This window comes from Alnus glutinosa, chromosome 7, assembly GCF_958979055.1.
Source record: "Alnus glutinosa chromosome 7, dhAlnGlut1.1, whole genome shotgun sequence".
NCBI classification, from domain to species: Eukaryota; Viridiplantae; Streptophyta; class Magnoliopsida; order Fagales; family Betulaceae; genus Alnus; species Alnus glutinosa.
Genome location: NC_084892.1, coordinates 4,616,396 through 4,631,005, shown reverse-complemented (window position 1 = coordinate 4,631,005; position 14,610 = coordinate 4,616,396). Strand labels below are relative to the sequence as shown.

The window sequence follows — 14,610 nt, the reverse complement described above, 5'->3', positions numbered from 1 at the left end:
ATAATAAATGATTTTAGAATAAAAAAAATACTAAGGGTTCGTTTGGGTTTGCGATTTCAAATGTGCAATTTGAAAAAGTGATTTTTTATAAATCTGAGCGTTTGATAAAATTACAAATTAGCCTTTAAAATTATACATTTTTAAAAAAACACTATCTTTTTGCGTTTTCAAATCGTAATTTTTAAAAATGCAGTTTCCAAACCATTTATATTCTGTGATTTGGTTTAAAATTATACTTATTATTTATAAAATCGTAATCCCAAACGAATCCTAAGTCTAATATTTTTCAATTAAAAATTATGAAAGTTTAAATAAAAAGTTATTCTTATTCCATATTGTTTAAGGATTAAACAAAAAAACTATTCCATGTTTATAGTACGACTATAATAAAGCGCAATCTACAATCTACAAGTTTTGAAATTACGTATATATAATTATATACCCCCAATTAAAAAGCTCTATTGACGAAGCTTCGTGGAAGTTGCCATGGCACTAGCAGGTTTCCTGCTTTTTAACCCCCCGACCTTCCTCCCTTCTTCCACTCAAACCTCTCTTCTGCCTCTCTTTCTCTCTCTGCTTTCCTTTTCAGCTACTCCTTTGCTTATTTTGGGTCTCTCATTTTCGCCATGAAGATCATTCAGATCAACCCGAAAAACATCAATCTTAACCCGAAACACCTCTTTCGGTCCAAGAAAAGCCGGTCCTCCCCGTCCAAGGACGACCCGTCTTCGTTCGGCTCCGTCGCGTCCGCGTCTTCGTCTTCTTCCTCGAGTTCCGACGCCTCCACGTCAAATGAAAAGCCCCGGTCCGGCCTCGGAGTTGCCGATCTCGGGACACCGAGGAGCGTTTTGCCCAGAATATCGGGTGACTGGTCCGATTCCTCGGCAGATATTCAGTTGGACCAGGTGCAAGCGATGGAGCATGGAGTGGTGACGAGGAAAGAGCTGGAGGCGCTGCTGAGCCGGCTGGGTGTGGAGCCCCCGAGCGAGGAGGAACTGACGATGATGCTGAGGGAGGTAGGTGGGGACGGCGAGGGGTGCATAAGCCTGGAGGCGCTACTGAGCCGGGTGGGCTCAGCTTGCGACTCGGAGCTTCGCGAGGCCTTCGACTTCTTCGACGCGGACCACGACGGTCGGATCTCGGCCGAGGAGCTCTTGGGGGTCTTCAGGGCCATAGGGGACCGGTGCACGTTAGAGGACTGCCGGCGCATGATAGCCGGGGTGGACAAGAACGGGGACGGGTTCGTGTGCTTCGAGGACTTCTCGCAGATGATGGGGCTTCAGAGATGATCTCAACCTTGATGATCGTGTGGCTCCTGATGATGATGTATTCTACTACCTTTCTTTTTCGTTGGGACTTTTGGGTGGGGATTTGGTTGTGTGGTTTTCTTGGGGGTGAGAACCGTGAGATCTGTAAGGAGATTGAAGCATGAAGATGAACAATTTTCTGGATCAATCGGACGGCTATTATTGTTACCTGAGTAATTGTGTTGCACTCTAGCTACCTCTACGTATATATATGACTATACGAGACTTTAAAAAAAAAAAAAAAAAAAATCGTCTTCATTGGGTAATACATTAGATTTTGGAATGTATAATTATACGTAATAAATCTACGGCGTGTATAAATACATTCCGTACAGAAAATTGTGAGTCCTCTCCCGTGAATCATTTGTATTTGTATTTTTCTGAGAAGTGAATAATTTGTTGTTTAGTGCAAAGAAAATAGCTCTTGGTTTTAACAACCGATCAACGATGGAGGCGGTTATCAAAACTGAATCAAATGAACGCCCCCTTTCGACGAAATTTCCTCAACCTAATTTTTTTTAGAACATTACGTGATTACATTACGTGATTAAATGTATTTTTAATAAAGTACGTGAGGCGTCAATTTAAGATCATTAACGGCAGCTTTTTTGACTGCATTTCATTTTTTTTTTTTAAATATAAAGAAACTCTTTAAAAATTCTTCAGCCACAGGTTTCCTGGGTGTTTCCTATCAAAAGTGTTACCCTTTTATATAAAAAAAGGCTTTATTTTTCTCAATTTCTTTCTCTTTCTCCACTAGCAACTGATGTCATTAATGTTCTAAAAATAATTTTAGAAGTTTTTAATGTGTTATTTTTGTGTCCCTCTAAAAATAAGTGTCTATATCAAAATTTAATAGTAATCAATTATAAGCTAAATTTTAATTTTAAAAGCCATATCATTTTTAAAATGACACATAAAAAACTTCTAGCATTATTCGTGTTCTAATAGAGTGGTTTGGATGATACGTTAAACCTTATGTTATATATACATATATAAAAAAAAACCCTAACTATGTTATAAAGAAGACAATAAAAGTACAACAAATTAAGAATGTCTTAGACCATGCATCCTTCTTCGTTACCTCGGTGGTTAGTTGCGTGTGTTGTTGCCAGCTGTCTAAGGTTCGATCAGAGGATGGTTGATAGAAGAGAAGCACAGAATTAATGTCTTAACAAAGTTGATTCTCCGCGATATTTAGCGTTAAACTATTCACAATAACGTGGGATGGAGAATGCAGGGCTCCTTTATTCAAGGATCAAGAAATATGATCTTCAACTTCGATTAATCTCATGTTAGATCTGAGAAACAATAAAATTAAGACGTCAATTTGGAACTTTCTCTGTTCTTGTTGAAACAGCTGTGGATGTAGAAGATAGTTGAAACCCAGAGGAAGATAAGTCCAGAGGAAGATAAGTTGAAGAAATTTCAGGAAAGGATTTGAGAGTGAAGACGACGGTGAGAGGCATATACGGAAAAAACTAAAAAGTCATGGAAAATGGGCGGTTTTGGCGTGGAGTGTGCGGCTGGGCCGGAAGAACGTGGACGTGGTTTTTTCCTGGTGGTGGGGATGGGAGATAGGAAATTGTATATCGCTACAAAACAACAAAATCACTCTATCTTCTATTGGAATATAATTGGTTGTACGAAAATGATCATTGATTCATTTGGCGACAATATTTTTACATTAATTAACTATTTTTAAATGATTAATGTTATTTATTTACTTGTATTTCACGTTGTTGATGTGGTTGTGTTAATTTACATTTGAATCGGCATGTATTAAAAATAAAAATATACGAGTGGACCGACACTACCACATTAGCGCATAGCAAGTGGACTATGTTAGGGTGCAACAACCAACAGTGCCGCCCTTCTCACGTAGACGACTTTTATAACATATTTTTGTGAGGTGTGATTTCAAATGCCAAAAAATGCTATAGCTTTTCTCACTGAACACCAATTAGTTTTAAAATGAGATAGTCAAAAGCCTGAACGAATAAATGGAATCAAAGCGAGGGTCATGAGTTAGAATAGCGGGTGCGTCATGTTGAGTGAGGGATTGTTGGGGTGCAACCGTGCAAGTACAATAGTACCGTTATGCTCACATGAACGACTCTTAAAATATGTTTTACGAGGTACAATTTCAAATGCCATTAAAGGCTTCGATTTTTCTCGCTAAACACCAATTAATTTCAATATGTATAGAAACTAATAACAATCTAAAAAGATAAAGAAAAGTGAGAAAGACATAAAGAATTAAGTGGTTTGATCTATGACCTACATTCACACGTTAAAACCTTTTAAATTGCATATTTTCTTGATTTGTGGTTTGAGTACAAGGTGGAGCTTTAAGGTGATTTTAAATACAAAACAAACCTCTTGATTTAGGGCAATCAAATCAACATTAATTACAAAAGATTTTATCATTATCAAGATGAAATGGTCAAAGACCGATCTAATAGATTGACATTATCATATCGACATCGTTTGGGGTGAGACTCATGTGAGTAGTACTCACCATATGAATTTTACTTATGTATCTTGTGTTGTGCATAAATTATATAATGCTTTTGTGCATCGATCAATTCTTAGTAAGATAATAATGTGATATTGATGTGGAAAATAAAAACATTATTTTTAGAAAAAGAAAAAGAAAAAAAGAGGTCGTTCTTTCCGATGTTTGCTGTCGTGCTTGGGAGTTCTTTCCTATTTTATTTTTTATTTTCCATGTTTTCGACTTTCCGAGAAACTTCCTCCGTTCTTTGCTTTTCCCAATCAGTTGGGAGTTAGGACAGAAAAACCTTGGCTGGACTTTTCTGGTTCTGACTATGACAGGGCGGTGGAGTTAGACTTTTTGGATTGAATCATTCTACATCTTTATAATTTGTTTTAAAATGTTAAACGTTTTTAAGCTCGTATTTAATTAGTTTTTTTTTTTTTTTTGTAAGTATCGTATTTAATTAGTTAATTCTAAGTTTTCTATCCTTTACTTTTTAGGAAGAGTATTCCAAAATTCTTTTATGCTTTTTTCAAATTTTATGTTTTAAACTTGAATTTTTTACTTTGGTCAATTAAATACTTGAGTTTACAAAGATTTTCAATTACTTTTTTTCTTAAATAAATAACAAAAATAACATGAAAAAAAAAAATACTATAACCTTCTCATTAAAAATTTAAAAATAATAAAAATTTCCTACAAACTGGTTTGCATAAAATTTCATACGACCCACTTATAAGAATGACATGTGTCATTTAAACATGTGAGAAGCATATGCTATTAAAACATATTCTCCTCACATGTTATGGGACACATGTCGATTTTATATGTAAGTAGTATAAAATTTCTTATAAACCAAATTGTAAGAAATTTTTGTCCTTTAAAAAATAAAAAACAACCACTTGAGCTGCAAGCACTTGGATCAAAAGAGATAGAGCTACTGATCCAGACCGTTGACAATCCAAAGGAGCGTGTGGTGATTGGTTGTTCTAAGTCGGCAAGTGCCCCACCTCCACCATTGACGTTTGTTTTTATAAATGGGAACACACATTATACTCTCTCGTTGAAGGAAGGAAGAGAACTTGATTGGCTGATCTTTAGTAATTTGAACATGAGAAGAAAAAAAAAACGGCAGAAGAGTGACTACAAAAAGTTTCGTGACATCTACTTCAATTTTTTTTTTTTTTTTTAATTTAATAAAAAAAAGGGAAAAATCAAATTCCATCCTTTGGTTTTCATGTGATTTTAATTTAGTCCATAAGTTTTTAATTTCAAGAATTAAGTTATTAGGTTTTTCTTTAGTTTCAAGTAAGTTCCTCTGTCAACCTATTGTTCAATTAATTAACAATAATCCACATAAAACCATTTAATAAATGCCACGTGACTCTCGTTTGATTTTTCATGTGTCAATTGTACGTGTTACGTGGCACAAATACTTTAAATTATAAATATATCTTAAATAATTTTTTTTTGAAAGATAAAAGTTAAAACTAATTCTTTATTTATGGTATATTTATCATTTAAAGTAATTATACCATGTGACACGTACAATTGGTATATGACGTGTCAACCAAGAGTTATGTAATATTAATTGATTGGTCTGACGTAATATATTGTTAATTAACTTGACAATTAGTGGATAGAGAAATCTATTTGAAATCAGAGGAAAACCTAAGAACTTGACTGTTGAAATTGAAAACCTATGGCCTAAATTGAAATCGCATGAAAACCTAAGGATTAAATTTGATTTTCTAAAAAAAAAAAAAAAAACAAGAGTCATTCTGACGTAATATATTGTTAATACCTTGCGCTTTGGGTCGCTTTGCACTATCCTCAAAATAAGAGTCATTTGTAAAACAACGATGTTTTACAGGTGAAAACACAGTAATAAGTTCACGACTTAATGAACATAAACTTGCGTGAAATATAGTTATGCAACAATTCTCAAATCATGTGGATATATATATATATATATATATATATATATATATATATATATATATATACATATTATGATATTAAAGAGTTGTAACAATGTTTGATACGACCTATTCGTACTCTTAACTTCGTTATGATAAGATTTGCAAGTCTCGTAAGACTTTTAGTACAATCTCGGACCTCTCGGTACTCCGACAAATGCACATAACAAGTCATTCTCCTATTTACTCGAACGGATCCGACCCACCAACCCAAAATTTGGTTTGAGAAGTCAAAACAAGAACCGACCCAAAATTTGGTTTCAAAAGTCAAAATAAGAGGTAACCCAAAATTTGGTTTGAGGGTGTGAAGTAGTGTGTGAAGTAAAATCATGATAATCCATGATTGAGATCAGGGAAGAGAATAATTAACCACTTGCATTCGAAATGGCAATATTAATCAGAGTGGCTGTCTGGCTGCTATAATTTGGCCAAAGAGTTCACCATTTTTCGTGCATCATGCCCCACTCTTTAATGCAACATGACAGAGGGAACAAGGACGTGCACTCTTGATGGGTATGAAAATATGATTAAGACATATATGCATGCATCATGCATGCTGCTAAAACAATCTTTTGTCAACTAATTTCGACCACATATAGTACATGCCATTGAGCATCATCATTGAAACATGAATGGCAAAATGGGAAACACAAGCAATGATATTTATTCCCTTCTATTGACATTCCACTAACGTCTTTTTCATGCTTTGTATAGCAGATTTTGATTTTCATGTAATGATATAAATCACATTTATTTCACGATTATCTTCCTTTTAAAGTTTTTTTTTTAATAATAATTAATTTAAGGATTAGTTGAAACTGTCACATCAACATTTTAAAATAATGATGAGATAAAAATACGATTTCTAGCATTACTCCTAAGAGTTATTATTATTTATTTATTTATTATTATTTTTTTAACATAAGAGTAGCCCATTTTATACCTTTATTCGTCATTTGACATAGCAAGAGAGAGAGGCAAAAAGAATAAAACTCGGACAATATTTTCTTTTAAATTGGGTTTGAAGAAATTTAATTGACATGTGTTTAAAATGCATTTGATTAATAATGCATGTAAGAACTATATACATTTTAGACATATTGATGTTTAATTAATTCTTTCAACCCTTTCTCCTTTTTCTTTTTCTAAAAAAGAAAAAAGAAAAAACATAAAAATATTGATACAACTTGAGAAGGCTCAAAATTTGTGATATTAGGGAAAATAAATAAATAAATAAAGAGGAGGTAATTAACATGGTTTCATGTGGAAAGAGTGAAAAATCTTGGACTGTGAGGGGCCGGAAGCCCAAATTCTGATGAAGCGGGAAAGAGTAACCGACTACAGAAAGTCCAAGCCCATCTTCCAAGGCCCCCTTGAAGAGAAGAGTGGAAAACCTGTAAAGGCTAAGCTTTATAATTAGCCCAAGGCAATGATACTAATGATCGTCTATTCTCCTGTCCCCTTTGCAACTCCACTATATATAGAAACCCTAAAACAACTTTACATTTCATCCAAGAAGCTTGGGACGTTTCTCTTTGTGGCTCCTTAACTACCATGAAATGGATCAAAATCATTGTTAATTATCATGTCTTAATGCACAAGGAATCAACTTGTTTCTATCATTTGAAACTCATAAAATAACATCTCTTCGTCTTTGACCGTGGCGCAGTTCCGACTATTCCGATTAACTTCAACTTTTATTTTTTTGGAGGCGGCTTCAAAATCACCTCCCATTAAAAGTGATATTGGAGGTTTTTCAACTACAAAGGAGGTGGAGGTCGAAAGAGGCGTCGACGGAGCATAACCCTATCTAAAACCCTCGTGTTAATGATAAGATTAGAGGGAGAGAGGTTTAGCAGTCGAGTTAGAATTAGGATTAGGTTATTTAAAATTACAATTATGATTAATTAGGAGTTATTATAAATTTAAATGTCATTCTAAGTGGAGTTTTGTAGTCTCTTGTACCCAAAATGAGCTACTATGGTTCTTCGAGTATGGTGAATCAAAAGCTGCTCTAATGGCTATCTTAGGACGCAAGCTATCAGCTCACATAACATTATTCATACTGTTATCAGAGATTTCTACAGAATTCTCCCCAATTTCAAACTACGAAATGTACGTAAAAATCCATAGTAATGCCAATATGGCAACGACAATTTCAGCTATTTGATCATGAGAGGATTAAATTTCCAAGCTTTTAGGTCTTATTCAAATAGCATACGCATCAAATGCTAAAACCAGCATGGCACATTCACTGCCATGTCAAAATATTAGGGACGTTGTCAAATAAAAGAGCGCGGATAGAAATATTACAGTTTTTATTATAAGTTACTCACAAACTAATGTGATAGTTTACGTCGTACTCATGTAAGTTGTTATGTTAGCCACAAATCAATTAAATTTAAAAGATACTTGAAGTACTACGGGTGTGTTTGGTAACCAACACACCCTTCCCTTCCCTTATTTTCACTTTTCCAAAAAATAATCAATTTCAATTTTTTTTTTTTTATATAACTTTTTTTTTTTATATCATATCAGTAGTTTTTTTTTTATTATTCAAATAATAAAAAAAAATTCACTATAATACAATATTTTTTTTTTCAATTTTTCATACAAATTATTTTTACTTTATATCACATCAATAACTTCTTAAAGCATTCACAGCGGTTTATGTAAAACCCACTTTTGGCTATAATAGGTAACAAAACTTCTAAAACCTTACTTCATTGGCTTATGTAAACCAAACGTAAAATATAGTTGCAAATCATTTGTAAACAGTGCACGCTACATGAGGTGTTGCACTGTACATGGATCTACTCATATTTTGTTGTTATTTCTTTAAGTTTCTTTCACCTTTCTTCCTCTTTCTATGTGCCTCTTCATGTCTCTCTCTCTCTCTCTCTTTTTTTCTCTTCTCCTTTTTTTTTTTTTTTTTTTTTCCTTTTCATTTCCATCGATTTAGCCTTGCTTTCACCCCGAGACCTATATTTGGGCAAGGTGAAGGGTGGGTCATCATTAGTGGGCGACTTGTGGCGGCTCGAACGGTGGATCTCAGTCTAGTACCGGCTGTTTGGCGATTCGGTGGTGATTTTGTCGGCCCTACACCGGTTGAGCGACGGTTCAACGGATCGAATGTTCTTCAACGGTGTTGGGTTCCGGCTCAATGGGTCCGATTCGGCGGCTCTGTGGGGTGGTTATTGTTCTAGTAGGTGTGATTCTGGTTTGGCGTTCAACAAGCCACTATGAATGCCCTTACTACTTAAAAAAAAAAATAAAAAAAAAAAATCAACTCAACTACCTTTATCAAATACACCCAACATCTTTTACTACAATACCTTCCTATCAAACTCAAGTAGTAGTCCACATTTTTTGAAAATGAGTATTACGTGAATTATTATGTCAATGCATAAAAATTGATAAATGAACTGTTACGTGACCGTATATATTTTAGTAATTAACATAGTAAGTGCTAAGTAGACTGCCCGTCAATTAATAAAAAAAATTGATAAGGAAGTGTGCATTTGGGAGCGGGGAAGTGTGATTGTGTTTTGCATTGAAAACTACTCAATGCACAAAAGGTTGCAAAAGAGCCTTGGCTCCTCTTTCTTATTTTTGAACTCTGAACAGAGAGCTTCAACCCGCAAACAATTTTCAATTCCACACTTGCACTGCCTTCCTATTTGTTGCTTCAATGCTTATGCACGCCAGAAGAATAAACCCACTTGAATTTAGGCCTTCAATTGGCTCTTCTCTCAAACTATTCTCAACTCTGTTACCGGACCCTTCACCGGACTCCAAAACCCAGACTGGAAAACCTACTAAGCCCCTCTCAAAACCCCAACTCAAAGCGCTAGTTCTCAGCCAATACTCCCACGGCAAGTTCTCCAACCTCGTCCAAAACGTCGTCGCTTTTCCTGCCGTCCTCCTCACCGCCTGCCAAAACCTCACCGCTCCACAACCCGACAATGCTCTCAACTACCCCGACTCACCGTCCCTTTTTCACTCGGTCTCGAAGCGGTTCGATATCGGAGAAATGGGCTGCGAGCTCCGCGAGAATCGTTTCGATGTCAAAGCTTGTTGCGTCACAATGGTGCCCTCCAGAAAGAAAGGTGAGTGTTTGGTTTTGCCCAATTTGAAATTGAAGGTTTTGATCGAAGCCATTAGGATGTCATTAGAAATTGTTTATGATGAACGGTTCGTAACATTTTCTTACGGTGGGCGTGTTGGTATGGGACGCCACACCGCGATTAGGTACCTTAAGAACTCGGTAGAGAATCCTAGTTGGTGGTTTGATGTTACATTTGATCGAGTAAAGTTTGATGATCGGCATGTAAATAAGTTGTGTTTCTCCATTGAAGAGAAAATAAAGGATAGTATTTTGATTGATATTATAAAGAGGTTGTTTGAGTGTGAGGTGTTGGGAATTGAATTGGGTGGTTGTTATTTAGGAAGGGGGTTTCCTCAAGAAAGCGGGTTGAGTTCGATTTTGATTAATATTTACTTTAATGGGTTTGATAAGGAAATTCAAGATATGCGTCTTCGGAAGAATCAGGAGAATCCCAAGTTTGATTCAAATGAGCTTGTTTCCATGTCTGGTGTGTCTTATAAGCCGTTGAAGATATATGTAGTCAGGTACTTGGATGAGATATTAGTGATAACTTCAGGATCAAAGATGTTGATGATGGATTACAAGAATTGGTTTTTGAAATATTTAGAAGGGAGATTGGAGTTGAAGGTGGATAGGATGAAAACGGCTATTCATAGTGCAGTATCGGAGAAGATTAATTTTCAAGGCATGGAACTACAGGCGGTTCCACCTTCAGTATTGCATCCTCCTATGTCGGAAAAAGCAATTAGGGCCCGGAAGAAGTATCTCAGACAGAAGGAAGTTAGATCTTTAGAATTGAAAAATGCTAGAGAGAGGAATAGGAAGAAATTGGGCTTGAAGATATTGCAGCATGTTTTTAAGAAGTTGAAGCAAAGTGGTGGGTTTAAATTTGAATTTCAAATTGAAAACGAAGTTCGAGAAATCTTCAGAACTTGGGCTAATGAAGTTGTCCAAGAATATTTCTCGGGGTCCTTGGAAGAGCGTTCGGAATGGTACCAGAAGCTCACAGCAGGTGATTTTCTCTCTTTAAGGCACATTAGAAATCAATTGCCTCAAGAGCTGGTTGATGCCTATGATAAGTTCCAAGAGCAATTAGAGAAGCATTTGAGTCCGGTCAAAGCCAGAAAGGCATTGGAGAAAGAAGAAAGGAGAGTGGAGGAGAAAGAGGAGCAGAAATATGCTAAGAGAACGGTTGAGGATTTGACAAGGCTGTGTATTAAGGTTGATGCACCCATAGAACTTGTTAGGAAGGCGGTTAAGATGGCCGGGTTTACAAACAGTATGGGTCGCCCCAGGCCAATTAAGTTGCTCATTGCCCTTGAAGATACTGACATTATCAAGTGGTATGCAGGTGTAGGGAGAATGTGGCTTGATTTCTTCTGCTGCTGTCACAACTTCAAGATGGTAAAAACCATTGTAACTTATCACTTGAGGTTCTCTTGCATATTGACATTAGCTGAGAAGCATGAATCGACAAAACGTGAAGCTATTAAGCATTACACTAAGGATTTAAAAGTCTCTGATTTGGATGGAAATGAAGAAGTGTATTTTCCAACAGAAAGAGAGGTTAAAATGATGGGAGATAAAAATCTTTCAGATCCAAGGCCAGTTGATGGGGCTTTATCTTTGGCTTTGATCAGATTGGCTTCTGATGAGCTTTCATGTTCCTGTATCGCTCATTTCTGTGACAGAAAGGCTACTGTTTTTTATCGGGTACGGCTGCTGCAAAACCGTCTGAATGTGAACCCACTGGATGAAGGGAAGTGGGTCCCTGGGATGGGTGCAATTCATGAAAGTCTCAATCGGAAATGCCTCCCTCTCTGTTCTGAGCACATAAACAATTTATACATGGGGAAAATTACCCTTCAAGATATCGACTGCACTTTATTTGTGGATGTGGACTGAATTATTGCTTATTCTGCTGCTGTGTCTTTCGGATTGGCATTGGTTCTAGAGGCTGAAAATGAACTGAGCACAGATCAAGAAATTCTCGCATATTTTCTTCACTCAAATGAAGCCAGGTAAGTGATGTGTAAGTTGTTCTAGTTTTTGTTAATTTCCTTTGCTACTAATATTAGTATCATTGTTTTGTGGTGATGAATCCTCACTTAAAGTTTTTGATAAGAATATAATAGAGAAACTTTTCAAGTAGTCATTATCCGGAACTTATCCTGCTGATTGGGTAGTTATTTGATGACTGATGAAATAGATTGACAGAGGTATCCGTTCTTGTCCCAAGCCTAAGCATTTGCTTTATCTCATAGGTCAGTGTATTTTAGGGAAATAGGATTACAAACTTTTGTTCCATGGAGCTTCCATCCTTTTATGTTTGCTTTAGTTCTTTTCTGAAGGCTTTAATGAGAATCAATTGAAAACCTGACCATCCATCTGCTAAACCATCAATCTAGACTTTCCTATGGCTTGTCTTGCAAAAAAGTTGGTGGCTGCTATAATAAATTAGGGAACTCCATTTGTTTTCCAAATTAAAGAGCTGGTGACCTTTTATTGCTTTGTCCCTTAGCTTTGTATATTTTAATGGGAAATGGGACTATAAGACCTTAGACGTATTGAATCTTCTTTTCACATGTGTTGCTCATGTAAGGTTGACATGTTAGAAGGTATTTCAGGACAATTTATTTTTGTGGGATTTTTTTTTTTCCTGATATTTTGAGTGAACATCAATCTCTAGCAAAGCCATCCTCTAATGGGGATTTCAACTTAATTACATCACTCAGTTCTATATGAAATCATCTGATATTGCTCCAGTTTGTTGAAAATTTCATTACAAGTTAGCAGTTTGTGTCTTTAGCCTCTTTCAGTTGTCTCACTCTGTTAAATTTTCTTTGCCCTTTTTTGACGTAGTGATTTTTCTTCATCTTCTGGTTGGATTTCCCGTTTTATGTGCCTTTTAACTATGTTCTTTCAGGTTTTATTTCAATTAATGCTAGAAAACCTGTTTTTTCCGACTCTTTTTATGCTTGTTGTAGGGACATGTTTAAGAGATGTTCGTAAATACTTTCATCTTTTGCCTTTGAAATTTGATGCTCATAATTGATATTGTATTATACTCTATATATATGTACATACAACAGAGGTGCGTGTGCACACACATATGTATGCGCGTATTTATATTCTTGTGGTATGTGTATATTATACTTATATTATTATTATTAGAACTTATTATAAGCAACTTCTTTTTTGTCATATTTTTGAGTGAACATCAATCTTTAGCAGAGCCTTCCTGTAATCAGGATCTTAACTTAATTTTCCTTACATTCTTCCACGTCATTGTACACTCGACTCAGTTGTATATAAAACTCTGGTATTTCTTCAGTTTTTTTGTCAAGAACTTCACTAAATGCTGCTGAAGTTATGAACTAGCAGTTTCTATCTTTAGATCCTTTCAGTTGTCTCTCTCTGTTAAATTCTGTCTATTTTTTACGTAGAGATTTTTCTTCATCTTATGGAAGAGTTTTCAGTTTTGTGAAGTATTTTGTATCTTATACCTTTGGTCTTTCAGGTTTTATTTCAACTATTGCTAGAAATCCTGTTTTTCCTGCTCTTTTTGTGCTTGTTTCTACTTGTTTAAGATATATTGGCAGATACTTTCATCTTTCGCCTTTGAATTTTTAGCTTATAATATATATTTTACTATGGTGTATATATACATATGAGGATATATATGTATGTATGTATCTTAGTGTTTTCAATAAAATTTATTATGGGCCACAAGTGTAATGGTAATATCTCAGGCTACCGAGCACAAGTGTGCGGGTTCAAGTCTTGCGAGCAGCTGCTTCATGCAAAAAATGTTGAAGGGTAGTATGCTTGCATTGACTTGACAATTAGTCTTCATTATGTTTTCATATAGAAGCATATGGTAAACACCTCTTTTGCTTTTAGCGAATGTTAATTTATGTTTGGCACTCAAGAAAAATTCAATGTAGTTCTTTTCTGCTTTTTTTTTTTTTTTTTTAAAAAAAAAATTCTCACCTTTTAGGGTTAACTCTTGTTTACTTTTAACTGCTCTTTGTGGTTGTTGATTGTAGGAGTGGCTGCTGCAGGACTGTGTAAAATTGTTCCGTGTAGGTTTCTTAAATGAAGTAAAAGGCCATTTTTGAATCACAGGTAGTGGATTTCATGGATTTTATGAAGAACTGATATCGTCCATTTTTGTGATATTGTTGGCATAAGCAGGCTTAACTTTTGGCAGACACCATAATCGGGCAAAGAGGACTCTGTTAGAAAACAAACTCGTGATTAATAACTTACAGTGGGGTGTAGTGTATGTGGGAGATATGGAGGCTCAGGGTTTTGGTCTGTAAGGATTCAGGAAGAATGTTATTTCATTCTTGACTGTTGCAATCTTGAGTCTAGTGGGAGTGCGGTGAGTGTGGACCATAAAAAGTGGACTAATCATAACAGGGTTTTTGAAGAAATGTGAACAATGCTTACTAAGTGTTTTGAAAAGTGCTTTTTATTTTTTGTGTTTTGATTTGAAAGGAGTTTTTGATATGATGGAAGTTGATAACTGTTTTCTATTAGGTTCACATTTGGATAGTGTTGTTTGTGGGGTTCACAGAAGAAATTTGTTTGGTAAACTTTTTATTATTCTCAAAGAAAAATATACTAAGCATGCTTATTTTAAGGAAACACGTACTTATTTTTTCGAGCATAGAGATTGACTTGTTACTTATAAAAAAATTAAAAATATAG

The 14,610-nt window shown here is 35.4% G+C and overlaps 2 protein-coding genes across 2 annotated transcripts; both read left to right on the top strand.

The window, feature by feature from the left end:
• Positions 1-465: 465 nt before the first annotated feature.
• Positions 466-1,480, top strand: LOC133872774 (probable calcium-binding protein CML35). Its single transcript, XM_062310375.1, has one exon. The coding sequence runs from the start codon at positions 627-629 to the stop codon at positions 1,287-1,289; it is 663 nt and encodes a 220-aa protein (XP_062166359.1). The 5' UTR covers positions 466-626; the 3' UTR covers positions 1,290-1,480.
• A 7,848-nt stretch (positions 1,481-9,328) lies between these two features.
• LOC133874310 (nuclear intron maturase 3, mitochondrial) lies at positions 9,329-14,389 on the top strand. Its single transcript, XM_062312205.1, has 2 exons — positions 9,329-11,915; positions 13,944-14,389. Exon 1 carries the CDS (start codon positions 9,478-9,480, stop codon positions 11,797-11,799), a length of 2,322 nt encoding a protein of 773 aa, XP_062168189.1. The 5' UTR covers positions 9,329-9,477; the 3' UTR covers positions 11,800-11,915; positions 13,944-14,389.
• Positions 14,390-14,610: the final 221 nt, after the last annotated feature.